Here is a 25,179-nt window from a genome sequence, read left to right as displayed (position 1 = left end):
TCCCAACTAGATTTCCTTTTCCATCTAGCAGCTTGGCCTTCCTCTTCATGAATTCTACCTTGAATCCAATGTTATTCAACTGTGCCACACTAAGTAGATTATGTTTCTGTCCTTCAACCCAATAAGCATTGTCATATCTGAGTTCATCAGGTAATGCAATACAACATTCTCCCTTCACATAACAAGGTTCATCATTTCCAAATGTAACACTACCACTATCATAGTGTTCCAAGTGCTCAAATTTAGATTTATCACCAGTCATGTGGTGAGAACAACCAGTATCTATGATCCGTGTATCATTTTTGCTAACATGAGAAATAAGGGCCATCTTATCGTTTTCATTATCTGATTCATCCTTAACAAAAATGTAAACCATTTCATCTTCATCACCACTATCAGAATCTTTAGCCATATAACAAGATTTCTTACATTTATCCTTGTAGTCCTTGTAACTTTTGAAATCTTTCTTGCCTTTGTATTTAATATTTATCATGCTTCTTTTCTTCTTTGCCTTCTCTATTTGGACACCTTGCAACAATGTGAACAACTTCTTCATAAGAAAAGAAGATCAAAGGTATTTTTCCTTTGTATTTTCCTTTGCATTTAGCGAATCTCCTTGCAAGCAATGCTTCAATGACTTCAAGTTCATCATTAGAACCATCTTCATCTCCACTGTCAGACCTTTTTCTATTAGACTTTCCAACTTTCTTTTTGAGTGATAGCTTAGCTTTAAATATAGACTCAATGTTACCAAAGTTAGAAACATAGTTATCAAAATTATCTAACTCCAAGGTTGTCAATCTTCCCACTAGTGCATCCAAAGTTATATCATTTTTGGGATCACATCTCATTTCTTGAATAGCTGAAACTCTAATTGCATAGATAGAAATAAGAGTTCTGAGTACCTTGTTTACCGCTGTCACATCATTTATCTTTCCTCTTGAGGCTCTGATTGCACTCACACTAGCTTTGATTCTTACATTGTATTGTGCAATGTTCTCATCTTCTCTCATTTTCATTTGATCAAATTGTCCTCTAAGACTTCTTGCCTTAGCTCTCCTCACATTGTCATCATCTCCATAGATATCTTTCAACTTGATCCACATTTCATGAGCAGTACCGCAATCTTTTACTTCATCAAATTCAGCATAATTGAGAGTAGAAGAAATGCCAATCATCATTATGTTATGATTCGTTTTTTCAGCAATTTGTTCCACAGTTAAAGGTCCAGAAGGTGTAACATACTCAATGTTTAGATATGTTAGACCTGAGTCATTGATGGTTGCCAAATGCAACTTCATGAGTTCCTACCATGCTTGGAATTTATCTCTATTCAACTTGGGAATCTCTCTTCTGTAAGACATCTTGATCTTTACCTTAGGTCTTTGAAATCTTCTTTGCAAGAACCAAAAGCTTTGATACCAATTGTTGGAAATATGAGAGGAGTAACTGAGAGGGGAGGGGGAAGAGGTGAATTAGTTACTTCAAAAATATATCCAAGATCCTTTAAGATGTCAATACAGCACAAAACCAAACTCTTTTGAAATTGAAATACTGTTGTAATGTGGTTAACACAGGAACACTCAGTTAACACTAAGAATTACTGTTACTCAATAAACACTAAAATAATTACTTCTTAAGATGTTTAGTGTGTTTAACCATAATTAACTTAGTTGCAGAAATATAAAACAAATAATATAACACGAGAGACACCAAGATTTAACATGGAAATCCAATTTGGGAAAACCACTAGTTGCAACAAGTTACTATTTTTCACTTTTCTAAAGTGAGCCCTGTTAGGAGCTAGCCCTGTTAAAGGTTACAAAACACACTGTTAGTTGTGAACTTGTTAAAAGATTTAGATCACCCTATTAGGAGTGGCCTTGTTAGCGGTCTGCAAACACTTCAGTTTAGAAATGCCACCTTGTTAGAGGATTTACAAAATAGTTGTTAAGCTAACTCTATTAAGAGATTTGATTCACTGTTACAATTATTAGAGAGTAAGTATAATTTGACCTGATTGTTGATGCAACTCACTTTACTGATTTTAGATCTAATTTTTGGCTTGAATACTCGATCCTCCTTGATCAGATTAATCTTTGCAGCCCAGTCAACTCAGGATACTCTGTTATCTTTCAAGTTTGCTTCCTTTCTTCATCTTCTTCTCTTTTACACACACATTTGATCCACAACTTGACCTTATATCATTTACTTTGTCAAGTCGGCTTGAATACAACTTTAAAAAAATTAATATTCATCCCTTAAGTTGGCTAGACTTAACAAATAAATTCATCAAACTCAATATACTATCACAAGAAAATCCTTTGTTAGCCAACCCAACTCGGTCAATACTAACTTAGAAAAGACTTTTTTTCAGACTTCCTTTGGTAATTGAGTCAGCTTGGTTAACATTGGTTCCATGCCAACTTTTCTTTGGTAATTGAGTGAATGCAATTGACAATGTCTTCCTGCAAACTCCCTTTGGTAACCGAGTGAACTCGGTTAACACTGGTTTCATTCACACTTTCCTTTGGTGACTGAGTGAGCTTGGTAGACACCAACTCTAAACTTGGTTATCATTGGAACACTTGTCATACACTGGAACTTCCTTTGACTCCTGAGTGAGCTCGGCATACATGATTGCTCAGCATATACTTGACATTTGTGTAACATCAAAGACAACATACAATTGAATGCTTGTATCCAACACAATCATGATTTTGACATCTCTTATATCAAGGGAACTTAGAATGTTGTCGCAGATGCTCTTTTAAGGGGGTCTCACTTATGTGTAGTTACAGATTTCAGATGACTGGGGACACTTGATTATTGCCGAGTATGCCAAGGATTAGTGGACTTTAGGTATTTTGGATGAGACTATTCAGGATGGAAGTTATTCACTTGCGGATGAGTTAACATCTACAAGGGGAGGATATATTTGATTCCAAGGTCAAGTGTGCGTGAGATTATCTTACAAGCATTCCATGACTCTCCTATGGCTGGTCATCTGGGGTTCTTCAAGTCATATAGACAAGTTTAGGAGAGATTCACTTGGAAGGGGTTGAAGATTGATGTTGAGCGCTATGTTCGAGAGTGTTCTATTTGTCAATAGAACAAACAAGAGCACACTTATCCTACTTGTTTGTTACAGCCACTTCCTATTCCTAAGAGGAAGTGGGGGAGTATTTCTATGGACTTTATTATGGGCTTGCCTAAAGCCCAAGGCCGGGACTGCATTTATGTGGTAGTGGACAAGCTCACAAAGTATGCTCATTTATTTCCTATTACTACTAATTATTCGGTTGTGCAGCTAGTTGAGTTGTTTTTTTGGGAGATATTCAAGTTGCATGGTCTACCTCGGACTATAAAGAGTGATCGTGATGGCAGGTTTATGAGTCATTTTTGGCAGGAGATTTTTAGATTATGTGGGACTAAGTTGATTCCTAGTACCAGCTATCACCCGCAGACAAATGGTCAAACTGAGATTGTGAACAAATGGGTTGAGGGTTATCTATGGAACTATGTCTCTTCTCGACAGAGGGATTGGGTGAAGTGGATTTATCTATGTGAGTACTATTACAATTCCAGTCACTACATGACCATTCAAATGTCTCCTTTCAGGGCTTTATATGGGTATGATCCACCCAACTTTATGGATTTGTTGTGTAGTAATAGCAGAGTGTAGGGAATTTGTTACAAGATAGTCAGGAAGTGGTGAGATCTTTGAGGGACAACATTCAAAAAATGCAGAATCAACAAAAGCAGTATGTCGATCACCAGAGTACAACTCATACTTTTTAGGTGGGTGACATGGTCTACCTAATGTTGCAGCCATATTGGCAGTTTTCTATTAAGAGTGGATCAAAGAAACTTAAGCTGCATTATTATAGTCCTTCCCGTATAGTGAGGAATGTTCATAGGTGGCATATGAATTAGATTTGTTGGAGGATAGTAGGGCTCATAATGTGTTTCATGTTTCATGCCTCAAGAAGGCTTTGGGCAGACATGTGGTGTCATCTCCTGTGTTGCCTCCCCTAGATGATGAAGGGAGACTTGAGTTGATTTTGAAGGCGATTCTTGATACTAGAGACAAACAGTTGTAGAGGAGTATCAAAGAGTTTCTGGTTAAGTGGCAGGGCTTACCCAATGAGGATGGTACTTGGGAGGTTGAGGATATTTTATAGCACCCTAGATTGCAATTGCTTGGGGACAAGCAATCCTAGGGAGGGAGGACTGTAATGTCTCCATTTTAGCAAGATCCTAAAGTTCGAGTTTCTTAGCTCATCATTGCGACCCTCATGAGTTGACATTTGGCTTTGGGGGTCCTTGTTGTGGATTTTCTATTTTTGCACTTGCTTTTTTTAGTAAGTCACTTTTGGTCAGTTACTATTTTAGTAGGATAGTTCTAGCCGGGGTGGTTTCCTGGCATTTTTGCTCTTGGTCTCCAGATGGATTATTTAGTGAAGTCATATTTGTTTCAATTTCAATGAGACTTAATGAATATTTAATGCACTTTTAATAATTATGGTGCTTTATATTATAAAGTAATTGGACTTTATATTATAAAGCTATTTCTAAATGAAAAGTGCAATGGTGAAGCTGGTTGGCACAAAAAATAGTATAAATATGACTTCATTTGGGGAGAATTGATCATCCTTGAATATTGAATTTGCTTTGGAGATTTGGCTAAGGGTTTTTGAGAATTTCATTGCAAGTTTTGTTGTTGTATACAATTTGCTATATCCTCCTACTGTATAATTGTGGCTAAGGAGTGATTGGTTGCTGAAGATTTCCAATTGCATTGGAAATTAGAATAAAATTTGAGCTTGCAATTATTGATTTGAAGAGATTGGTGATAATTTCGAAAGGGGGTATATGGGGACATTGAATTGCATTTTGAAGGCAGCAATACATCTTGGGGTCTGCATACTCCTTCACAAGGGCTTGTGATCAAGTTTCCCAGCCCTACAATTTAATTTGGCACCTACGATTACAATTCAAGGGCCCACATTAATTGTCCAAGATACTCTTGTGCGTAGCCAACCTGTATTTGCCTTTTCTGATCCATATTTGGCAGTTTGAAGGGTTGTGATTTGTTGTTGGGGGTTGATAATTGACCATGGGCTATAGGTTTGTATTGGTCACAGCGATATATATTAGGAGAGGTGAATTTGGAATCCATGGCTAGCAAGAAAACTTACAATTTCAAGTGCCAATTCTATAATTTGTAATTTCAGTTTTACTTGTTCAATAAAGACTGCAAAGTGGAATCTAAAGTTTATATTTTAATTCCATATTTTCCATTTCGTATTTCTTTGAAGTTGTTACTTATTTCTACAAAGGGAAAACAACAAAAAAAATCATATATACAGAAAATTACAAAAAATTTAAAAAAAAATATAAATACAAAGACCAGTTTGTGCATCAAAGTTTACAGTTGGATCTAGTTCAGTTCTTTACAACACTGACTGGTTTGGAAATAGGAGGTAAACCACTTACACACTTTTTCCTTCCTACTTTGACAATGCTTTCAAATTTCACATGACATTGCCTTCTATGCCAAAACCAATTGATATCATTTTTAGCTATCATGCAAGTATTGTCAACAATTTTGACATAGAAAAAATTATCTCTGCTTTGTTCTCTTGTAGCTAAGAGTTGCCTGTCTTGTCAAATATTTTGCAAGACCCTTTGTTAAATTCAAGCTTATAACCTTTGTCCATCAGTTGGGCCACATTCAACAGGTTATATTTTAATCCTTCCACTTGGTATACATCTTCACAAGTAGTGGATTCATTCAAGGTTATAATACCCTTACCTATCATTGTACATGGTGAGTTGTTGCCAAACATCATCATTCCTCCATCGTAAGCCTCAACCTCGTGGAACTTGCTCCTATCACTAGACATATGGTGCGAGCAACCACTACCTATTATCCAGTTCTTGTGGACATTGGTATTGGTTATCAAAGCTCTCTCCACCTTTTCTTTTGTGACAGCAACAAAGGATACTTCATCTTCGTCTTCATCATCGCTGGTTGACTCTTCATTTGTCACACCACCTTCGGCAATGCTCCATCTCTTCTTCTCCTTCCCTTTGGAGCTTTGCCATTTTTTTCAATCTTCTTCACATTCTCTGGACATCTAGCAGCATAGTGTCCTACCTTTTTGCAGTTAAAGCATTTGAAAGGAAGCTTACCTTTGTACTTCCCTTTTCCTCTAACCATTCTTTTCGCAAACAAAGGCTTCAACTCATCGTGTTCGTTTTCTTTAGCATATATACTCTCTAGTTCTCTTCTATATCTGGATGTGCTTGCCTCCCCACTTAGTTTTTGTGTTGCAGTCGATGCAACTAAGGCTTTGAATGCAGTTTCAACCTTAGGTGTTTGAAGTTGCTAAGCTCAAATGTAGTGAGCTTTCCTACCTGGGCATCAAGAGATACCTCCATCTTGTCTATTGTTCTTAGCGCTTAAATGGTTGACACCCTTATGTCATATTTGGGTCGCAAGGTTCTTAATATCTTTCTTACGTACTCATCTTCTTGTAGTACATCTCCAGATGCTTTGATGGGTAGCATAAAAGCCTTCACTCGCTTACCACAAGCTCATGTGTCCTTGATGGCTTGCTCTGGTTGGAAAGAATTTAAATTTGAATTCTTCAGAGTATTCCTCAATATGTTAAACCATCACCATTAATTGCAAAGATGAGTGCACTCCTACCCTCTTCATGACGCGGCAGTCATAGGTATCTTGCTCTTGCTGACATGGCCAAACCATCTTGTATGTCCAGTGGTCGATCTGATTTCTTTTCTGCTTGGCATCCTTCTGCTTATATTGTCTTCTCTTAGCATATTCTCATCTTAAGTGGATCTCCTTTGTCATTACCTCTGCTGGGCCTGCAATTCATGTCTCTTTGATCACCCTTGTGAACTAGAGTCGCACATCAATGTTCTTTGTCATTTGTTGTTCCCTACCAGTCTTAGTTACTTCTTGCATCTTGACATCAATGACAACATCTTTGATAACTGAGTTCACTAGTTGGTCTACCAATCAGTCTTCAAGGTTCAAGACAATTATGCCAATAGAGGGGTCTACATTTCATTATGCATTTCAATTTGACCAACACAACAGCTACTTTTCATTCTTGTATGAACAAGTTGTTACGAGACGAGATGAGAAAGTTTCTTCTTATAGTTTATGATGATATTCCTATTTTCAACAAGACTTGGGAGGAGCACATCAGACATATTGAGGGGCCATTGATATTTTCGAGAGGCAAGTGTGTTTTTAGCATGATAGAGTTGTTATATATGGGTCACATTGTTAGTATAGAATAAGTCAAAGTTGATCTAGATAAGATTTGAGCTATTGTTGATTAGTCCCACTTGAAAATCTCACACAACCGCATATGCAAAGGTCAAGTGGGACTTAGGTATTATTAATGGTACCATCCAAGATGATAGGTATACAGTTGTGAAGACCTTATCATTTACAAAGAGAGGATATTTTTGGTACTAAGATCAACAATGAAGATGAAAGTTTTGAGAGCCTTACATGATGTTCACATTGGATGGGCACCCATGCTACTTCAAGAAATAAATGCAGATTTAGAATCAACTTACTTTGAAAGGACTCAAGACAAAAGTTCTTATTTATGTGAGGGAGTGTCCTACCTGCCAACAAAGAAAACATGGACACTTCTTATGTTGCAATTTTTCACACACCGTGACCCCTTTGCTTGTCTGGGTTGGCAATTTTGGTTGCAATTTTGAGCTTTAGGTCTTGTATAGGAGTCAACTTTTGAAGTTTGCAGTTTGTTGCTAAGGTTTGATTTGATCAATTTTGGAGGAGTTCATCAAGTCTTGAGAACTGGGTTTAAGTGATTCATCAAGATTCAAAACCATGTTGGTTACCATCTTCTTTGGGTCAAGACAAGCCAAGTTTAGAAATCTTTCTTGTCAAGGCCGTTTTTAACCCTTTGGAGGATAATGAAACCAAGAGTTGAATGATGAAAGCTTGTTTCAAGGTGTGAAAATGAAATATTCATGTTCATGGTAAATTTTTCACTGCTAGGAAAAAGTTTATAAGATGGTCAACTATGAATTTCCATCCTTTGACAAGTTGGAAATCAAAATCTTTCTTGCGCCCTTTGAATTTCCATTTTTGGAGGTCAAAGTTGACGAATGATGATATAAAAGAGAAGAGTGGAATTTTTCCTAGGAAACCACAAAATTCCACCAGTTATAAAATTTCATAGGGTGGTTTGATTTTTCCACCCTTTAAATAAGATGATAAGCAATGCAAGTAAATGGGAATGTAGAAGGAAGAAAATCGGTGAATGTAAAATCTTCTAATTATTGAATTTCCAGCCTTGGCGATTTTAAGTGCTGAATCAAAATATTATGGTAGAGGTCAATTTTCCACTAAGGAAAAAATTACAAAGAAAATAAGAGTGGGATTTTATGGTTGACCATGAATTTACACCCTTCAAAAAGGCAGAGCTTCATGGTGTTGTTTGATTTTCCACTCTAAGGGAAAATTTACAATGAAAAATAATAGTGAAGAATGCAATTTCTTGGTGAACCATGGAATTCCACCCTTTGTAAAAAATTTGATGGTCAAGGTCGAATTTCCACCTTTTGAAGGGTAAAGTTTCAAGGCAAGATTACACATGAAACCACCCTCATTAAAATTGAAATTCAAATCCATATGAAGTCAGCCACATTTGAAGGGTAATTTTAATGCAAAACCTAAGTAAGGCATAGCAGGTTGGCCTTGTAAGCCCAATGGGTGTGTCTCTTCACATGAAGCCTATAAAGAGAGTCAAGTGCAAACATCTCGATGTCAATTCAAAAAACAGAGCAGTCATTTGTAGAAAAAACAGGGAGAGGTGTGAGTTTGAGCAGAGAAGAAAATGTTTAGAGCCTAGGTGACTGAATCTTAGCATAAACAGAAGAAATCAGAATCACCTAATGTATAGAGTGATTGAACTCATCAAGAAACAGTAAAATTCAGAATAACATGCATAAGGATCAGATTAATGATCTGATTATAGGCAGAAAGAGGCGAATTTCGAGATAAAATCAGAAATAATGATAAGAAGCCTGTCATAGAGGATGCAAAACTCAGAGATCTAATCTCTCAAAGGTGGGAAACTAGATGAAGAAGGGGTGAGCATCAGATATAAGAGCATAAATCTACCTTAGAAGAGTGTGAATCATAGTAGAGTTTGGGAAATTCTGTGAAGAGAAAATCAGAAATAGGCAACTCAAAACAGGAATACTGCAAATTTGATGGCAGAGATCAGATTAATACAGAGCTGAATTGGTTTTGGAGAATGTTCAAGTGAGTTGTGGGTTGATCTGGAGATTTTCACCTTATATTTATAGTTTTCAACAAGAAAAAGTTCATGATCAAGGTGGACCAACCTAGAAAAAATTTCCTGCACAGACGACCTAGTAATTAATCATGCAAACAATTAGACATATAAATTCCACCCTGAAGTGGAAAAATAAAATTTCAATGCAAAATGAAATGGAACATAAGGCAAATTGTCTGTCATGGGTGAGGAGGTGCAAACTTATAAGGATATATACATATAAGCTCCTTACAAATCAACTAAACACACCAAATCAAGGCTGAAAATCAGATTTCCCAGAAAGAAGGTGAACTAAATCAGAGTTCGAAGGGAAAGGCGAAGTCATCAGAAAACCCTTGCAAACTTGATCAAAATTTCCTTCAAGAGGAGTGGATGTTCCAGAATTAAATACCAATTCTCAGCATTTAGGTGTCAAATTCTGTGAGTTGCAGTGTAAAAATCTACAAGACATCATGTACATGAGTGTGAAAAATAGAAGTAAAATAAAAAATGGAATAAAATTGAAACTGAAAATTATGTTCTTTGCAAAGTATGTTTTATCATGAAAATGTTTCAAGTCTTTGCAATTTCACCTCATAAACTTGGACAAGTACCTTATATTGTTTTGCAATTATTGATGAATGGATGTGATCGTAGGAGGTGATGCACAATTGAATGTACAAAGGAAGGAGAGTTTGAAGATCCTACTTGAAGGAAGGAATCATTTCAAGATCAAGTCATCATATGAAGGAGAGACATAAGAACAAGTTTGAGTTCAAGGACAAGATTCACATCAAGAGGAATTCAAAGACCACAAAAAATGAACAATTCTACAAATGAGGAAGATAATCATAATCTTGAATTTCCTTTTAAAATCCAAGATTAGTAAGAAGTAGCCAACAACATGTAGGTCCACAAGTTCAAGATGTTAAGTAGGATCAAGGTCAAGGTATCAAGACAAGAGAGATTTCAAGAACAATTTGAAGGGAAGACTTCCAAAGTAACAAAGGATGAATATAAAAGACACTCATGACGATGGAGCGATTTGGGAATACGAACCGTCACATTTAATTGAAGGCTTTAATTGTTAAGTATCAAGAGATATCAATTTGTTGTCTTGAAATGATGAAGGTTAAAAGAACATATTGAGGCGGCGCTCTTTCATCTTTAACCAATTAAACAATTCCAAGTCAACATGTCCAATTTCATCCAACGAAATTCATCCACAAGTGGAGATGTGGAAGGCATTTGATTATTACCACAATGAATTTTCTCGATGGTTCATCCTTTAAAGGATATTTATTCTAAAGCAATGTTCTTTTCTTGTTGGCCACCATTTAATATTTGTAAATGGTGGTTGTAGGAAACCCTAATTAGGGTTGCTTTGAATTATCTTGGCTCTTGAACTTGAACTTGAATCAATCTAGGTCGTTGGTTGTACTTGACGGCTCTATATAAAGGCTTTCTTATTTCATTTGTAGTGGAGACTTTTGTGAAATGTGTGCATAAATACAACTTAATCAATTGCAAATATATTGAAGCTTGATGAAGACTTGTCTTATTTTGGAGTGTTGCATGGTTTCCTATTTCTCATTTAGTTATAATTTTTTTATGTTGAGAAGTTTAATGAAAGATGTTGTTTATCAATGGTGAAACCTCTCATGCTCCTACCTTTTGTTAATTGTTGATTGCAAGTTGCAATGTAAGGCTATGATGAAGTTATTGCAAGGCAACTTCAATTGCTCCATGCACGTTGATTTCACATGCTTTATGGTTTTAATGTGTATAGGTGATTTGAAAATTGTTCTTGCATCCTTAGAAGATTTGCATCAACTCTGCGTAGTTGTTCTACTTGCGAAGCAAAGTTTGGTTTGGCTTCGCTTCATCATCAAGTAGTCGCTTGCCTTAATAGAAGTAGATTAGATTTCTAAGCCCAATATCTTTTGTACTTTGTTTTTTTGGTAGGTTAATAGTTGGAAGGTCCAACACCTAGATGGAGGTCACAAGGGAGACCTTCCCATTCAACAAAATTTAACTTAGAAGTCACATAATCAACCAAGTCACAAAGACCACATATATGCTACTTTAGGGATTTGAACATGGATTTTCATCATAAGAACCTTATGGTCTTGCCATTTGAGAAAAATCCCATTGAGAATCTCTTTTTCTCTTTATTTCAAAGTCATTGCTATGATTAGTTGAATAGCTGACATTGCAAAATCATTCGCCTTTTGAAAGTTGAGAGATTTTCATTAAAGAATAATGTAAGTTGCCACATGATTACGGGAATATCCCATGAAAATAGTTTGCATGTTCACATTATAAACCTTGGGCTTCTTTCACTTGATCATATAATATTTATATTGTTTAGCATTTTGAATTTCCTTGTTCAAGAGAGGATAGAATACTTGGTATTTTATTTTGCACATTGTAGTGGTCACAAAACTCACATCAACACTTGTTGGTTTGTTGCAGCCTCTTCCCATTTCTGATTAGGAATGGAAATACATTTCTATGGATTATATCACGGGCTCACCCAAGGCCCAGGGAATGGATTGCATCCATGTTGTTGTTGATAGGTTAACAAAATCGCCTCATTTCTCGCAACTTCAATCACATATACAATGGCACAGGTTGCTGATTTGTTCTTTAGAGAGGTATTCAAACTTCATGGGATGTCGCAGAGCATAGTCAGTGATACAGGTAGTAAATTTGTAGAGTCATTTCTATTAAGAACTATTTAATTGAGTGGGAGTGAGCTCACCACAAGCACCATCACCCATAAATAGATGGGCATATTGACATTACTAACAAGTGGGTGGACCATGGAAGGATACATTAGGAATTAAATAGTAGAGCAGGAAAAGGCATGGGTTAGGTGGTTACCTATTGGGGAGAATTCTTTTAATACTACTTATAATATGTCTATTCATAAGTCACCATTCATGACTCTTTATGTTAGTGAGGCACCCAGCTTCCTAGATTTGTTATTTGCAGATAGTAGAGTGCCTAAGGAAAAGGAATAACTTTAGGAGAGTGTGGTTAAACTAGAGACCTTAAAGGAAAATATCTGGAAGGCCTAGAACCAATAAAAGCAGTATGTAGATCAAAACAAAGTTGAGTGTTCTTTTGAGGCAGGAGATATTGTGTATCCGATCTTGCAGCCATATAGATAATCCACTCTAAAGAAGAGTAGTTTAGACAAGTTGAAGCCATGTTATTATGACCCATTTAGGATCTCCCATAGGGTGGGCAAAATGGCTTGAGTCAGAGTTACCAGTGGAGAGCAGAGTTCATAATCTACCACGTGTCTTGCATCAAAAAGATGTTAGGCATAATGTGATGCTTTCTATGGAGCTTCCCCCTCTTGATGAAGGGAGCTTGATTTTGGTACTTGAGGCAATCATTGACACTAGAGAGTGCACTTTGAGGAAGGGGACCATTAGAGAATATTTGGTTATGTGGAAATAATATTGTTGGAGGATGCAACATGAGAGAACAATTTGGTTTTGCAGCATCCAAAGTTGAGATTTCTTATGGGCAAGTAATCTTGGTTAGGGAGAATTGTAATGGCTCCTTCTAGCCAACTTCAATTATTAGTGTTACTATATTACTAGGTTCTCATAGATTAACAAGGATAATTAGAGGATACATGTTTGGTTGTTTATCTTGAGGTTTAAATAACATGTTTAGAGTTGATTGGAGGACATTCAGGCATTATCTTTTTTTCCCTTGTTGAAGGTTCACAAAACCTCTTTAGCTAAGAGCCAAGGACTGAAGGGTATCCATTCTACCAAAATCTTCCTAGGACACGATCCCGACCTCATCCCTTATGGTGTCATAACCATGCACTCAGCAAGACTTGATCCCTAGTGGGCTCATTCAAAACCATTCAACTTCACCAATAGATTAAGGGCCTATTGACATTGAGGCATTAGTTTGAAATATTGCAAAATTTGCTAAGTTTTTGTAAATTGACTTTATAATATTAATTCACTCAACCCTTGTATGGATACCTATTTTTTGGTGAAAGAGAGTTAGATTGAAAGGATATATTTAAGCTTAGTTTACACTATCTTCAACAATCCCAATATAGAGTTGAAGAAGTTTACACCATATATTTAAGATATATTTCCAAATGTACATTATAGAGAGTGTTGCCTAGAGTGAGTTTGTCAATTCATATCTTCAACAATCCCAATGTTTACACTCTTTGAGACAAGTATGAGAAAAATACTTGTGAACTGTGTTACCTACATGGGCAAGGCTCTATTTACCAACAACCTCTTTCAAATAAAATTTCCTTCTCCAATATGCATTTTATATATTTTAAATTCCATCTTTATCTTTTGCTGGTATCTATTACTTTATGTTTTATAATTGTACACATTGTATGCAAATTCAACAGGTTGTGAGTTCTTCAACTGACCAAAATTGGAATATATAATCTTGTATCCACTCAATTAAGTGCAAATGATTAGGTACAAAAATGAAGGATTTGGTCTCTATGCAGTCCAACTTGCAGTTCTTTACAATAAGGGACCTAATTACAGTAGGAGATGACAAGGAATTGGGATCCAAATCTTGAGTGCACTGATTTTAATGTACTATTGCACGTTTTGCCAAACAATTGTTAAGGGTTTAATTAAAATTGGATGATAATGAATGAGATGTTTGTGGTTTCTAGGTGATTGGGGATGAGATGTCTTTGATTGCATTTACTATTTTCTTTCGATGGTAGCCATTTTGCTAAAGGAGTTGCAATTGTAGTTTTCAGTGACTTGAGTTTGCAATTCCTTGAGCACTAGTAGTATCGGGATGGGAGCACTTATTATGCCCCTTTTCTCAAAAATAAAACTTGCTAAAAATAGTAAGTCCCTGATTTTCTAGAAATAGTAAGTCAGGATATCACGGGACAGCTTTTGGGAAATGATGTTTATTAATATTTTATTTGTTTCAGTACAATATCTATACAACAAAGTTCAAACAAATAAATATTAAACCAAATAATGTCTCAAATATTAAATTGTTCCTTTTTGGTGTTAGGTTTGTTGAAAGCCTTTTGAGCTAGCTGGAGATAGGGAATTCTATAATTTATTGCCCATTTTAGGGAATTGATGGAGCTGATTGGTGGTTACAATTGCTAAGAGTTTAATTCAAGCGACTTTGCGATGAAGTTTTCAGATGCAAGGCACAAAGATTTGGATTGCTATCTTTGGCCATTTTCTTATTTAAACAGAAGAAAATGTGATTTGGATGTATTGCTTAATTTATCTATTGCTTAATTTATCTATATTTCTCATAGAACTAAAGCTTGTGGATACTTCAATGGTTGATAAACCATTAAAGTCGGATTATTATGAACGATACGTTCATGGTTTCCAGGTGATGGATTGCACTGAGCATTTTCATTCAGAAGTAGCCATGTTGCTGAAGGAGTCACAACTGTGTGGTTTTCAGGGTTGTGAATTTAAAATACAATTTATGCAATTTTCAGTGTGGTAGGGTCTCTGGGTTTGGATTTTTTGTTGAGTTTTTTGTAGGTGTAACTGTAGATTTATGTGTATGGGCTGTACAAACCCTCATTTTGGGTGCCATAATCATGCAGTGCAAATTTGGAGTGGTTTTGTGCATTTTTGAAATAATAGGGCGAGCAATTTTCAGTGCTCTCTGAGTGTTGTGTGTCGCAGCTTTTGCATTTCCATGAGTTTGCTATGCATTTTCTACTGTAGCATCAGTATAAGTTTCCTTTCCATTTGGTGTGTGTTGTGAAGATTTTGTGGGTTTAAAGGGTGCTTGGGCTTCAATAATGTAGTTTTGGTATGAGTTTTATAGTGATTTTGGATAGAAAACCTCTACAATGATTTCCAGATCTGATGCAGTTAGATTTTGTGGAATCTCTATATTCACAACATATTTTGTGACAATAAAATTATGTAGCATCATTATAGTTTATTTGTATATCTTATTCAATTTTGGGTTCGCTATTTAATTGGGAGATTGCTCTCAATTATGCACTAATGGATTTTTTTTTTTTCTTGAGGGTTGGAATAAGACATTAATTTTATGGTCTATCCCTTTGCTGCAAGTTAATTAAAGCTCAGAGTTTATTTCATCTGGGACATTACGTTCTCCTTATATGTTTCACTGACAAGTTTGGATGTGCTTAGGGATATCTTCCCTTTTTCCATACTTCTTCGTCAATCCATATTTGTTTTTAAATCTATTTTTTCATATTCATGCTCTTTTCTATGACTTTTTTTTTTCAAAACAGGGAAGCAGCATTTGGTTGGAAACTTATATAATGATGAAATTTTATGTTCTTTATGATCTCGATAAATGATGAATAATCTTTCAACGATACAAAGTTTACATTTTAGTGCTTTTTTAACAGTTGTCCTTCCAATCATTTGGAGTGAAAAACTTTATTTTGCATGCTAAAAGATTTGTTCTTGATTTCACTTATGAGATTTAATGGAGCAGGAATCAAAGTATTTGACACTCGAGAGGATGAATTGATAATTGAACCTGCCCTGAGATGGGCTGGAAACCCAAATGTGATTGTGGAAGTAAAAGCATTCGGTATAGCGGCAACTGCTCAGGTTAGTTCTTATGTATAAAAGCTAGCAGTATTTATTTCTTGCTAGACATCTTTGTGCAATGGAAATAATCTCTATTGTAGGTAGAAATATTTTGTTCTTGTTCGATATTTTTGGACAACGAAAGAAATCACTCTTAAATAATGAAGCGTATTTTGCAGCTGGTGGACTTGCAGGTTTTCGCTGTTCCGAGGGTAACAATGAAGCCTCTTGTGCCAACATTCCCATGCTTTGGTAAGATATCAGTAACCCTTATGGAGAAGGTAAGCATCAGGATCTACAGTCTATTAGCTCAATATTTTGTTCCTATGGACTTTGCAATGATTTTTAAAATTCTCAGTTGAAGCATTATGTGGTATTGACTTTTGTACAGCCACATGTTGACTTTGGACTAAAACTAGTTGGGGGAGATCTTATGGCTATTCCTGGTCTATATCGTTTTGTCCAGGTTCTTCTTCGTTACCCCAATTTTGTTTGTATTTTATTATATAATTGGGAAGCAAAAACAGAATTCTGTACCAATTTCAACTTTTCCAAGGGTACAAGCTCAATCAATAATCATACCAAGGATCTTGTAGGTACAAATTTGTAATATATATGCATGTATGGATGGAAGCAATATTAGTTTCTTCTAAATATGACAAGCCATAAAAGAAATAATATAATGGTTGAGTAAAAATATCTCTTCATACACTTATAATATATGAGTGATACTATCTACAATACATTGGTAGTTATATATCATGTATATATTTAACAATAGCATAGTATTAGTGATATCATTTAATAATAAAATGATTCTTAAATAATGTAAATAAATTACGGATTGCCAGCTGCCAGGCCAGATTCTAGTACCAATTTGGTATGCCTGCGGACACTTCATCAGTGACATCCAAAAAGAATCTGCTACCATGATCCATTCGTAAATTATGGAATGACTATTATACAATTCAATAGCAAATAAATGTAATTGTATGATATATTACTATCAATTTGAAGTCAAATAAAATTATGAACAGTAAGTTTTATTACATGGTTTACCATTAGAAGTGAAAAAGATGTCAACACACATTTATTATTAGTTAATTATATATTATATTGATAAATAATTAATATTTAGGTTCATCCCGTAATGTGATGAATCCTTGTGGACCGTTGCTACCAAATTTCAAATCCTTGTGGACCATTGCCTTTGCAAGCTTGCTCTCCCTTGATCTAATGCGCTTGCAGGTTTATACCTTACCATTGATACAGTGGCATTCATGCTAGGTGACTTAGTATAAGGTGACACCTATGACTTTGTGGTCCATCCCCTCACTAAGTTGGTGTGCTTGCGAGCTTTGTGCATCTATTGGGCTATTATTCTCGTGGGTTTAGACTATTCTCTATGTTCATATTGGGGATTAGTGTTGGAAGCATTTTCCATTGCACCAAAAGCTCAAACTATTAATGACTGATATGATCACCAGATTTTAACCTGACCCAAGGCACGAATCTCCAAGGTGGTGCTGATCACCATGCCAACAATCTCAACAATCTCCCCCTCAGTATTGACTGAGTCGTCAGCACCCATTGAAGGGACACTCAAGCCTGTGATCAAAGCCTCTAATACCACTTGTTGGAAGCATTTTTCATTGCACCAAAAGCTCAAACTTTTAACGCCTGATACAAATGACCCACGACCGAAATCTCCAAGGAGGTGCTGACCACCAAGTCAACAATCTCAACAATTAGAGCCCTCGATCGTGACCTCAATTGATCTAGGTCAAGCTTAAAAAGCCACATTCACTGATAAAAAAATGTAATTTTATCATTGTTATATATCACTTTTATATTAGTTACATATGTGTTAGTAAATATATATATGTATGTATGTTCATATGTCATTTAATAATGAAATAGTTTTTAGGAAACTAGATAAATTAAAGGAATTGTTCCTTAAAAAATGGCTAGCACGAATGAGATCACCCGAGCAAAAAAAGACTAAAACTATAGAAAGATATTAGCAAAATGGATTGGAAACAAAAGAAGAAGAAAGGTGAAACTTATTATGATATTACTATTAGGATTCATGTTTCGTTAGTAGTGGTTCATAGGAACTCATCAAGGATAGCTTTTTAATATTGAAATCATTTACATATCTTGTGCTCACTCAAGCAACAACATGAGAATTACAAGCTTATTCAACTCCTTTCAAGCAACCACACTAGAAACGACATTTGGAAGACCAAGAGTCACAACTTAGAATCCACTTTTTTACAATGAGACAAATACAACCAATAGAAGACCAAGAGTCACAAATTAGAATTCCACAAAGATGTCCCTCTTGGAATTTGAACCAAGGTCTCCACAATGAGAACTCATTGCTTCAACGAACTAAGCTAAACCCCTTGGACATTAGGGATAACTTTAAGAAACCCCCCTTTGGAAAAATGTATAAAATCGTGGCGAATCCAACATTATTTTAAGGGCAAAAAATTATTTTTTATTGGTGATTTTTTTTTTCAAAATAGGAAAAAAATTAATTTTATTGGCAATTTTTTTGTCATATGAAAATTTTGTAAAACTTTGGCGAATCTTTAATTACTTCAGAAAATCACAACTAAAAAAGTACAAATACCTAGAAACCATATTTTTATATCATCCAAATACAATAACCCTTTTTAATAACTGTTAGATGATCCTAAATCAATGGTATAAATCCTACTTTGGGCTAAAATGTTAAAGAACACGTAGTTTCAGAGAAAGTTTCCAGAATAATGACACTTGTCCCCAGTAAAATCTATTTCGGGCCAAAGATTAGAAGGATAAAAAGTTACTTGGAAAGTCTTTGGAATAGAGACACTTGTCAAGTCTATGTACTTTACATATAACTTGACTTAAATTTTTACCATAGATAGGCGAATGTGACCATCGAATAAGACATGCCTTAGAAATTGAAAGTGAAAATATTTAATTTATCGTCTGGAAAGATTGGATTACATTGGTGAATTCATCACCAAAATAAAAATAATTGTGTTAAAGTGAGTAGCCTTAGATAAATTTGTGATCATTAACACAGACTTTTACTGTTAGGAATATAACCTAGATAAACCTATAGGTATGATGGTACAGATCGTACCTACTCTTCTATACATATATTCCTAATGATTGACATTCAATTTAATATATATTGTCTCTAAAGGTGCCAGCGATTTCTAGACAAATATCTTATTTGTTCTTGGTTAACTTAGTCATAACTAATTTGTTTACTAAAGATCGCCTGCTTAGGGATAACAATTTGTTTGTTAATGCCAAGGGTTATGTCCCTTGAGGGACATACCCTCTAGATAGGATATATGTATGGGTTGTGAATGCAGTTTGGAAGACACACATACACAACAGTCTGATCTTCCAAGCATTCTAGTTCCTCTGAATTACATAGCAGAGATATTATTAATCATCCAAGATCGAATATAGAGGACTAGACTTGTAGTAAACATTAGTAATATCTGCCTCAATCAAATTTGAATATACATATTGTTTAAAAGATCATTCTCAGCAATTTGAAACTGAACTATAAGTCTGATTCAAGAACAAAAGAATTTGCAAAACTTTACATGGTATCAGAGCCAAGTTATCAAATCTAGGGCTCTGCAAAATTTCAGTAATCAGACCTCGTATATATTCAATAGTTTTCTCCCATTTTCAATGGCATATACAATCAGACCCGAGTACACATTCAATGGGAAGGAACACTTTGAAGCCTAGAAATTCAGAATCTTGATGATTCTTGAGGAGAACAATGTTAAACAATTTGTTGATGGAGCATCCAAACAGCCTCCAATTGAACCTCACAAATCCATATGGACCAATGGAAATAGAAAAGCCATTCAAATCATCTTGGATGGAGTTAAAAATGATATTGTACCTATGCTTATGAAACACCAAACTGCCTACGATATGATGATTGCATTACGGAATGCATATGAAGTAAACAATGCAACTAGGGTTCTTGCACTAAAAAGACAATTGAATTACATCCAGATAAAGAAAGGAGAATCGATAAACTCTTATTTCCTAAGAGTTGTTGGCATTAGAGATCAATTATCAAGCATAGGAACCATCATTAATGACACCGAATTAACGCTCATGGCCATAGATGGATTGCCAGAATCATGGGAAACATTTGCACAAGGAATAAGTGCTAGATATTAGCTTTTGGACTTTAATAGAATCAAGAATGATTGTCTTCAAAAAGAGTCTAGAAAACTAAAGAAAGGAGGAAAACCAAAAGTAGAAGATGAAGGACTTCACGTTCTTAATGCAAACTCCTATAAAGGCAAGAAAAAACACTTCAAGAAGAAAAGGGGAAATCAGAAGAATGGAAAGCCCAAGAAAGATCTATCTAAAATAAAGTGTTTCAAATGTGAAAAATTTGGACACTATAGATCTAATTGTCTAGAAAATTCCAAACAACGGGAAAATTGTACAAATGTCATTAGAGAAGAAGAGACTTATGATCCTAAGAACTATGTTTTGTATTCCTCTCTATCAAATGAAATCTCAAATAAAGCATGGGTAATTGATAGTGGATCTTCTAGACATATGACGGGATACAAAGAAACTCTAGATTCTTTATCAAAGAAAGTTAACAATGAAGTTACTATTGGTGATAACTCTGCACACTCAGTTGAAGGAATTGTTAGCTGCACTTTGAAACTAAAAACAAGAAATACTCTTCTTCTTAAAGGTGTACTCTATGTACCAGGGATTAAAAGAAACCTAATCTCAATTACAACACTTGAAGATGATGGACACAATGTTGCATTCGTGGATGGCAAAGTATTAACTTGGGCTAAAAACTCTTCCATCAAGAAAGCTAAATTAATTGGTCAAAGAAAGGGATATTTGTATGAATTGAATACAGAACCCTGTTGATCCATTCAAGCCCTAGTTCACAAAGCTAAAGATTCAAACGAAATATGGCACAGAAGATTAGGACATCTAAACTTTAAAACCTTACCAACTATGGAAAAGATAGTTACCGGATTACCAAAACTAAATAAAGATAACCCAAGTATTTGCAAAGGGTGTGCTCTGGGTAAAAGTACTAGAAGTCCCTTTCATGATAGTACTAGGAAAACAAATAATGTACTAGAATTAATTCATTCAGATTTATGTGGACCTATGTCCGTTCCCTCTCTTGGAGGATTCTGGTATTATATCTTGTTCATAGATGACTTCTCTAGGAAAACATGGATTTATTTTTTAAAATGCAAGGAATCAGAAGAAATCGTACAAAGATTTAAAGAATTCAAAGCACTAACTTAAAATTTTTCAGGACATAAAATTAAAACCCTTAAACAGATAATGGAGAAGAATATACCTCAGACTTGTTTAAAAGCTTTTGTAAAGAATCAGGGATCAAGAGGGAATACACTATTCCTTATAATCCAGAACAAAACGGGGTAGCTGAAAGAAAGAATAGGACAATTATGGAAGCTGCTAGGGCTATGATTTTTGACCAAAATCTAGAATACTATCTTTGGGTAGAAGCCTCTTGTACTATTGTATATATTCCAAACAGAAGCCCTCACTCCTATCTTAAAGATAAAACCCCTGAAGAAGTATTTACTAAAGTAAAATCCAATATAAGTCATCTCAAAATTTTTGGATTTATAGATTCATGTTCCAAAAGAAAAGAGAACCAAATTAGAATCATCTGGGAGGAAAGGTATCTTTGTAGGGTATAGTGAAACTTCTAAAGCATATAGAATTTTCATAGCTGGATAGAAAACTATTGAACTTAGTAGAGATGTAATCTTTGAGTAAGATCTTGCATTCAAAAGAGCCATAAGTTCTAATGAACCTTCTCCTTTATCAAGTTCTGAAAGAATTAGTGAATCTGAATCCCAGAGGGAGAACTTAGAAGAGGTCGAAGATGAAAATATGAACCTTGAGGAAAATTCAAAGAAAAGACCACTTTGGGCCATAAAAATAGTTGAAGCAGCTCAAGACTTTGCTGCACCTTCAGGATCAATCAAAAAAAGTAAAAGACCTAAAAGATTCTCTGGTTATACAGCAAATATGATTGATTTATCCAAAATAGAGCCAACAATCCTTCTGATGCTATTAAACATCCAGCCTGGAAAGAAGCTATGACAGAAGAATACCAATCAATTATGAAAAATGATGTTTGGAAAATAGTTCTAAGACCAAAAGGAAACTCTGTTGTTTCTTCCAAATGGATATTCAAAATAAAGCATGCTGCTAATGGGAGTATTGAGAAATATAAAGCCGGATCTGTAGCCAAAGGTTTTTCTCAGAAAGAAGGGATTGATTATGAAGAAACCTTTGCTCCTATTGCTAGATATACTTTCGTACGAGTAGTCTTAGCAATTGCCGCATCTAAGGGATGGAAGGTACATCAGATAGATGTAAAGACAACATTTCTAAATGGAAAGATTTTAGAAGAAGTCTATCTGGAGCAACCAGAAGGATTTGAAACCCATGATCCTAATGCTTTTGTTTGCAAGCTCAAGAAAGCTCTCTATGGGCTTAAACAGGCTCCTAGGGCCTAGTATGAAAGGATTGATAAATATCTCACCGGCTTAGGATTCTCCAAGAATGAAGCCGATCCAAACTTATATTATAAAAGAGATAAAGATGATATGGTAATACTAATATTGTATGTTGATGATTTATTAATCATAGGTGATGATCACTTATAGATCAGTGCAAGAAATATCTAACTAGAGAATTCGAGATGAAAGACTTGGGGCTTCTCCATTACTTCCTAGGATTGGAAGTACGACAGAATTCTGATAGTATCATACTTAATCAAGGAAAGTACACCTCACATATTTTGAAAAAATTTGGAATGTGGAATTGCAAGTCTATGTCTTGTCCAATGGAGACCAATTTGCATAAACTTAAAGAAGTATTTGTAGAATCACTTCCAATAGATTCTACTCTCTACAGATAGATGATTGGGTCCCTTAGGTACCTAATAAATACAAGACCTGATATTTGCTATGCTGTTCATGCTTTAAGTTAGTTTATGTGTGAACCTAAGGAGATTCACCAAGTTGTTGTTAAACACATTACGAGATACAAGGCACTCTTAATTATGGACTCAAATATGAGAAAGTTGCTTTAGATTTGCATGGATTCATCGATTCAGATTGGGGTGGAAGTGTTAAAGACAGGAAAAGCACTTCAGGATGTTGTTTCAGTTTAGGATCAGCTATGATTTTATGGATACGCAGAAAGTAGTCTTCAGTAGCTCAGAGCTCCACAGAAGCCGAATACATTGCAACAGCGATGGCCTCTAGAGAAGCAGTATGGCTGAGGAAGTTACTTGTGAGATTATTTGGGCAAGCCATGAATCCTACAATTATTCATTGTGATAATCAGAGTTCCATCAAGCTCTTAATGAATCTAGTCTTCCATGACAGATCTAAGCATATTGAAATTCCTTACCATTATGTAAGAGATATGGTAGATAGGAATTCTGTAAAATTGGAATATATTTGTACAACAGATCAGACAGCAGACATACTCACCAAACCTCTATCTAGAGTAAAGACAGAACATTTCAAAAGGAGACTTGGAATGTTTGAGTTGTAATCCATTTGTACTTTTTTGATTATTAATAAAATAATTTTTTTTTTGTCAGGCTATTGACTATTATGGGCTCCACCATGTGTAATCATTATTTAAAGAGGTGACAATCTCTGAAATAATGAATACTTGTGTAAAAGGCATTATGAGAGATGACAATCTCTTAGATAATGTACTAAACAGTAGATTTTACTGTAAGATTCAGATGATTTTTAGATTGTATTGTGACATTGTTGCTTTGTTCATAGGTCACAAATTGGATAAAGGAAGAATCTTAGAATTCTCTAGGTTTATCCTGTATTCTGGTAGATCTTAAACTCGGGATCTCGTTGTGATATAGAAATACTAGTTTCTATGAGTCACAACATGTGTCTTATCACTAGTAGCAGTGAATTGTCATATCACAGATTTAGTAATATGACTTTGTATCATGTGTTCTATGATATCACATACTAAGAAGAGATCGATAGATATAGAGTATTAATTATTGCTTAAACATCTGTATTGATGTTGTTAGATATGATATCTCTCTGTAGGATTATCAGGTTAAGAGGTAGTGTTAAGAATATAACCTAGATAAACCTACAGGTCTAATGGTATAGACCGTACTTGCTCTTCTATACATATATTCTTAATGATTGACATTCAATTTAATATATATTGTCTCTAAAGGTGCCGGCGATTTCTAGACAAATATCTTATTTGTTCTTGGTTAACTTAGTCATAACTAATTTGTTTACTAAAGACCGCCGGCTTAGGGATAACAATTTGTTTGTTAATGCCAAGGGTTATGTCTCTTGAGGGACATACCCTCTAGATAGGATATATGTCCGGGTTGTGAATATAGTTTGGAAGACACACATACACAGCAGTCTGATCTTCCAAGCATTCTACTTCCTCCGAATTACATAGCAGAGATATTATTAATCATCCAAGATCAAATATAGAGGACTGGACCTCCAGTAAACATTGGTAATATCTGCCTCAATCAAATCTGCATATACATATTGTTTAAAAGATCATTCTCAGCAATTCGAAACTGAACTATAAGTCTGATTCAAGAACAAATAAATTTGCAGAACTTTACATTTACATGTATGTATATATATTTATAAGTCCCATCTGCTTTGACTGAATTTTGAATCACAGTAATATGTGATAAGGAGAAATGCATAATAAGGATCATTAGCCATTCCTTGGATTGAAATGGCATAATTAGTATAGGGTGTAATTGTATTTCTCAATGGATAGACATGAAGGTGAATGGTCACGTCTCCACTTTGGAGACATTACCATTCACCCTCATGCTTCTCTAAACTCATACTTATAATGCCTAGCATCCTTTCTTTGCTATCATCAAAATCAATAAATGATTAGCATTGCAATTGAAGGTTGACGAAATACAAGTGTGAAACATATCACAGTAACATAGTCTCTGATCTGACCAGTATTAAAATCAAATCTACAGAAGCCTAAATTGAATTAGCAACCATTATATTCAAAAATACAGTAGAACTGTAATAGAAATAAATCTGATATAAATTTAATATTCATTTACATGGTATCAGAGCCAGGTCAAAGAAGATCCATATTAAATTTGAGAACTCAGATTGCTTACC

At 35.1% G+C, this 25,179-nt stretch overlaps 1 protein-coding gene across 1 annotated transcript in view; it reads left to right on the top strand.

The window, feature by feature from the left end:
* Positions 1-25,179, top strand: part of LOC149528960 (synaptotagmin-2-like) — a 76,690-nt gene that overhangs the window by 42,931 nt on the left and 8,580 nt on the right. The window contains exons 5-7 of the mRNA XM_089810594.1: positions 15,840-15,958; positions 16,117-16,218; positions 16,329-16,403. Coding sequence (XP_089666720.1) covers positions 15,840-15,958; positions 16,117-16,218; positions 16,329-16,403 — 296 coding nt within the window. The remainder of the gene's footprint in view (positions 1-15,839; positions 15,959-16,116; positions 16,219-16,328; positions 16,404-25,179) is intronic.

Source organism: Cupressus sempervirens, chromosome 11, assembly GCF_028749045.1.
Source record: "Cupressus sempervirens isolate cs-2001-9-10 chromosome 11, ASM2874904v1, whole genome shotgun sequence".
NCBI classification, from domain to species: domain Eukaryota; kingdom Viridiplantae; phylum Streptophyta; class Pinopsida; order Cupressales; family Cupressaceae; genus Cupressus; species Cupressus sempervirens.
Note: the sequence above shows the minus strand (reverse complement) of the source record. Positions and strands in the feature narration are given on the sequence as shown.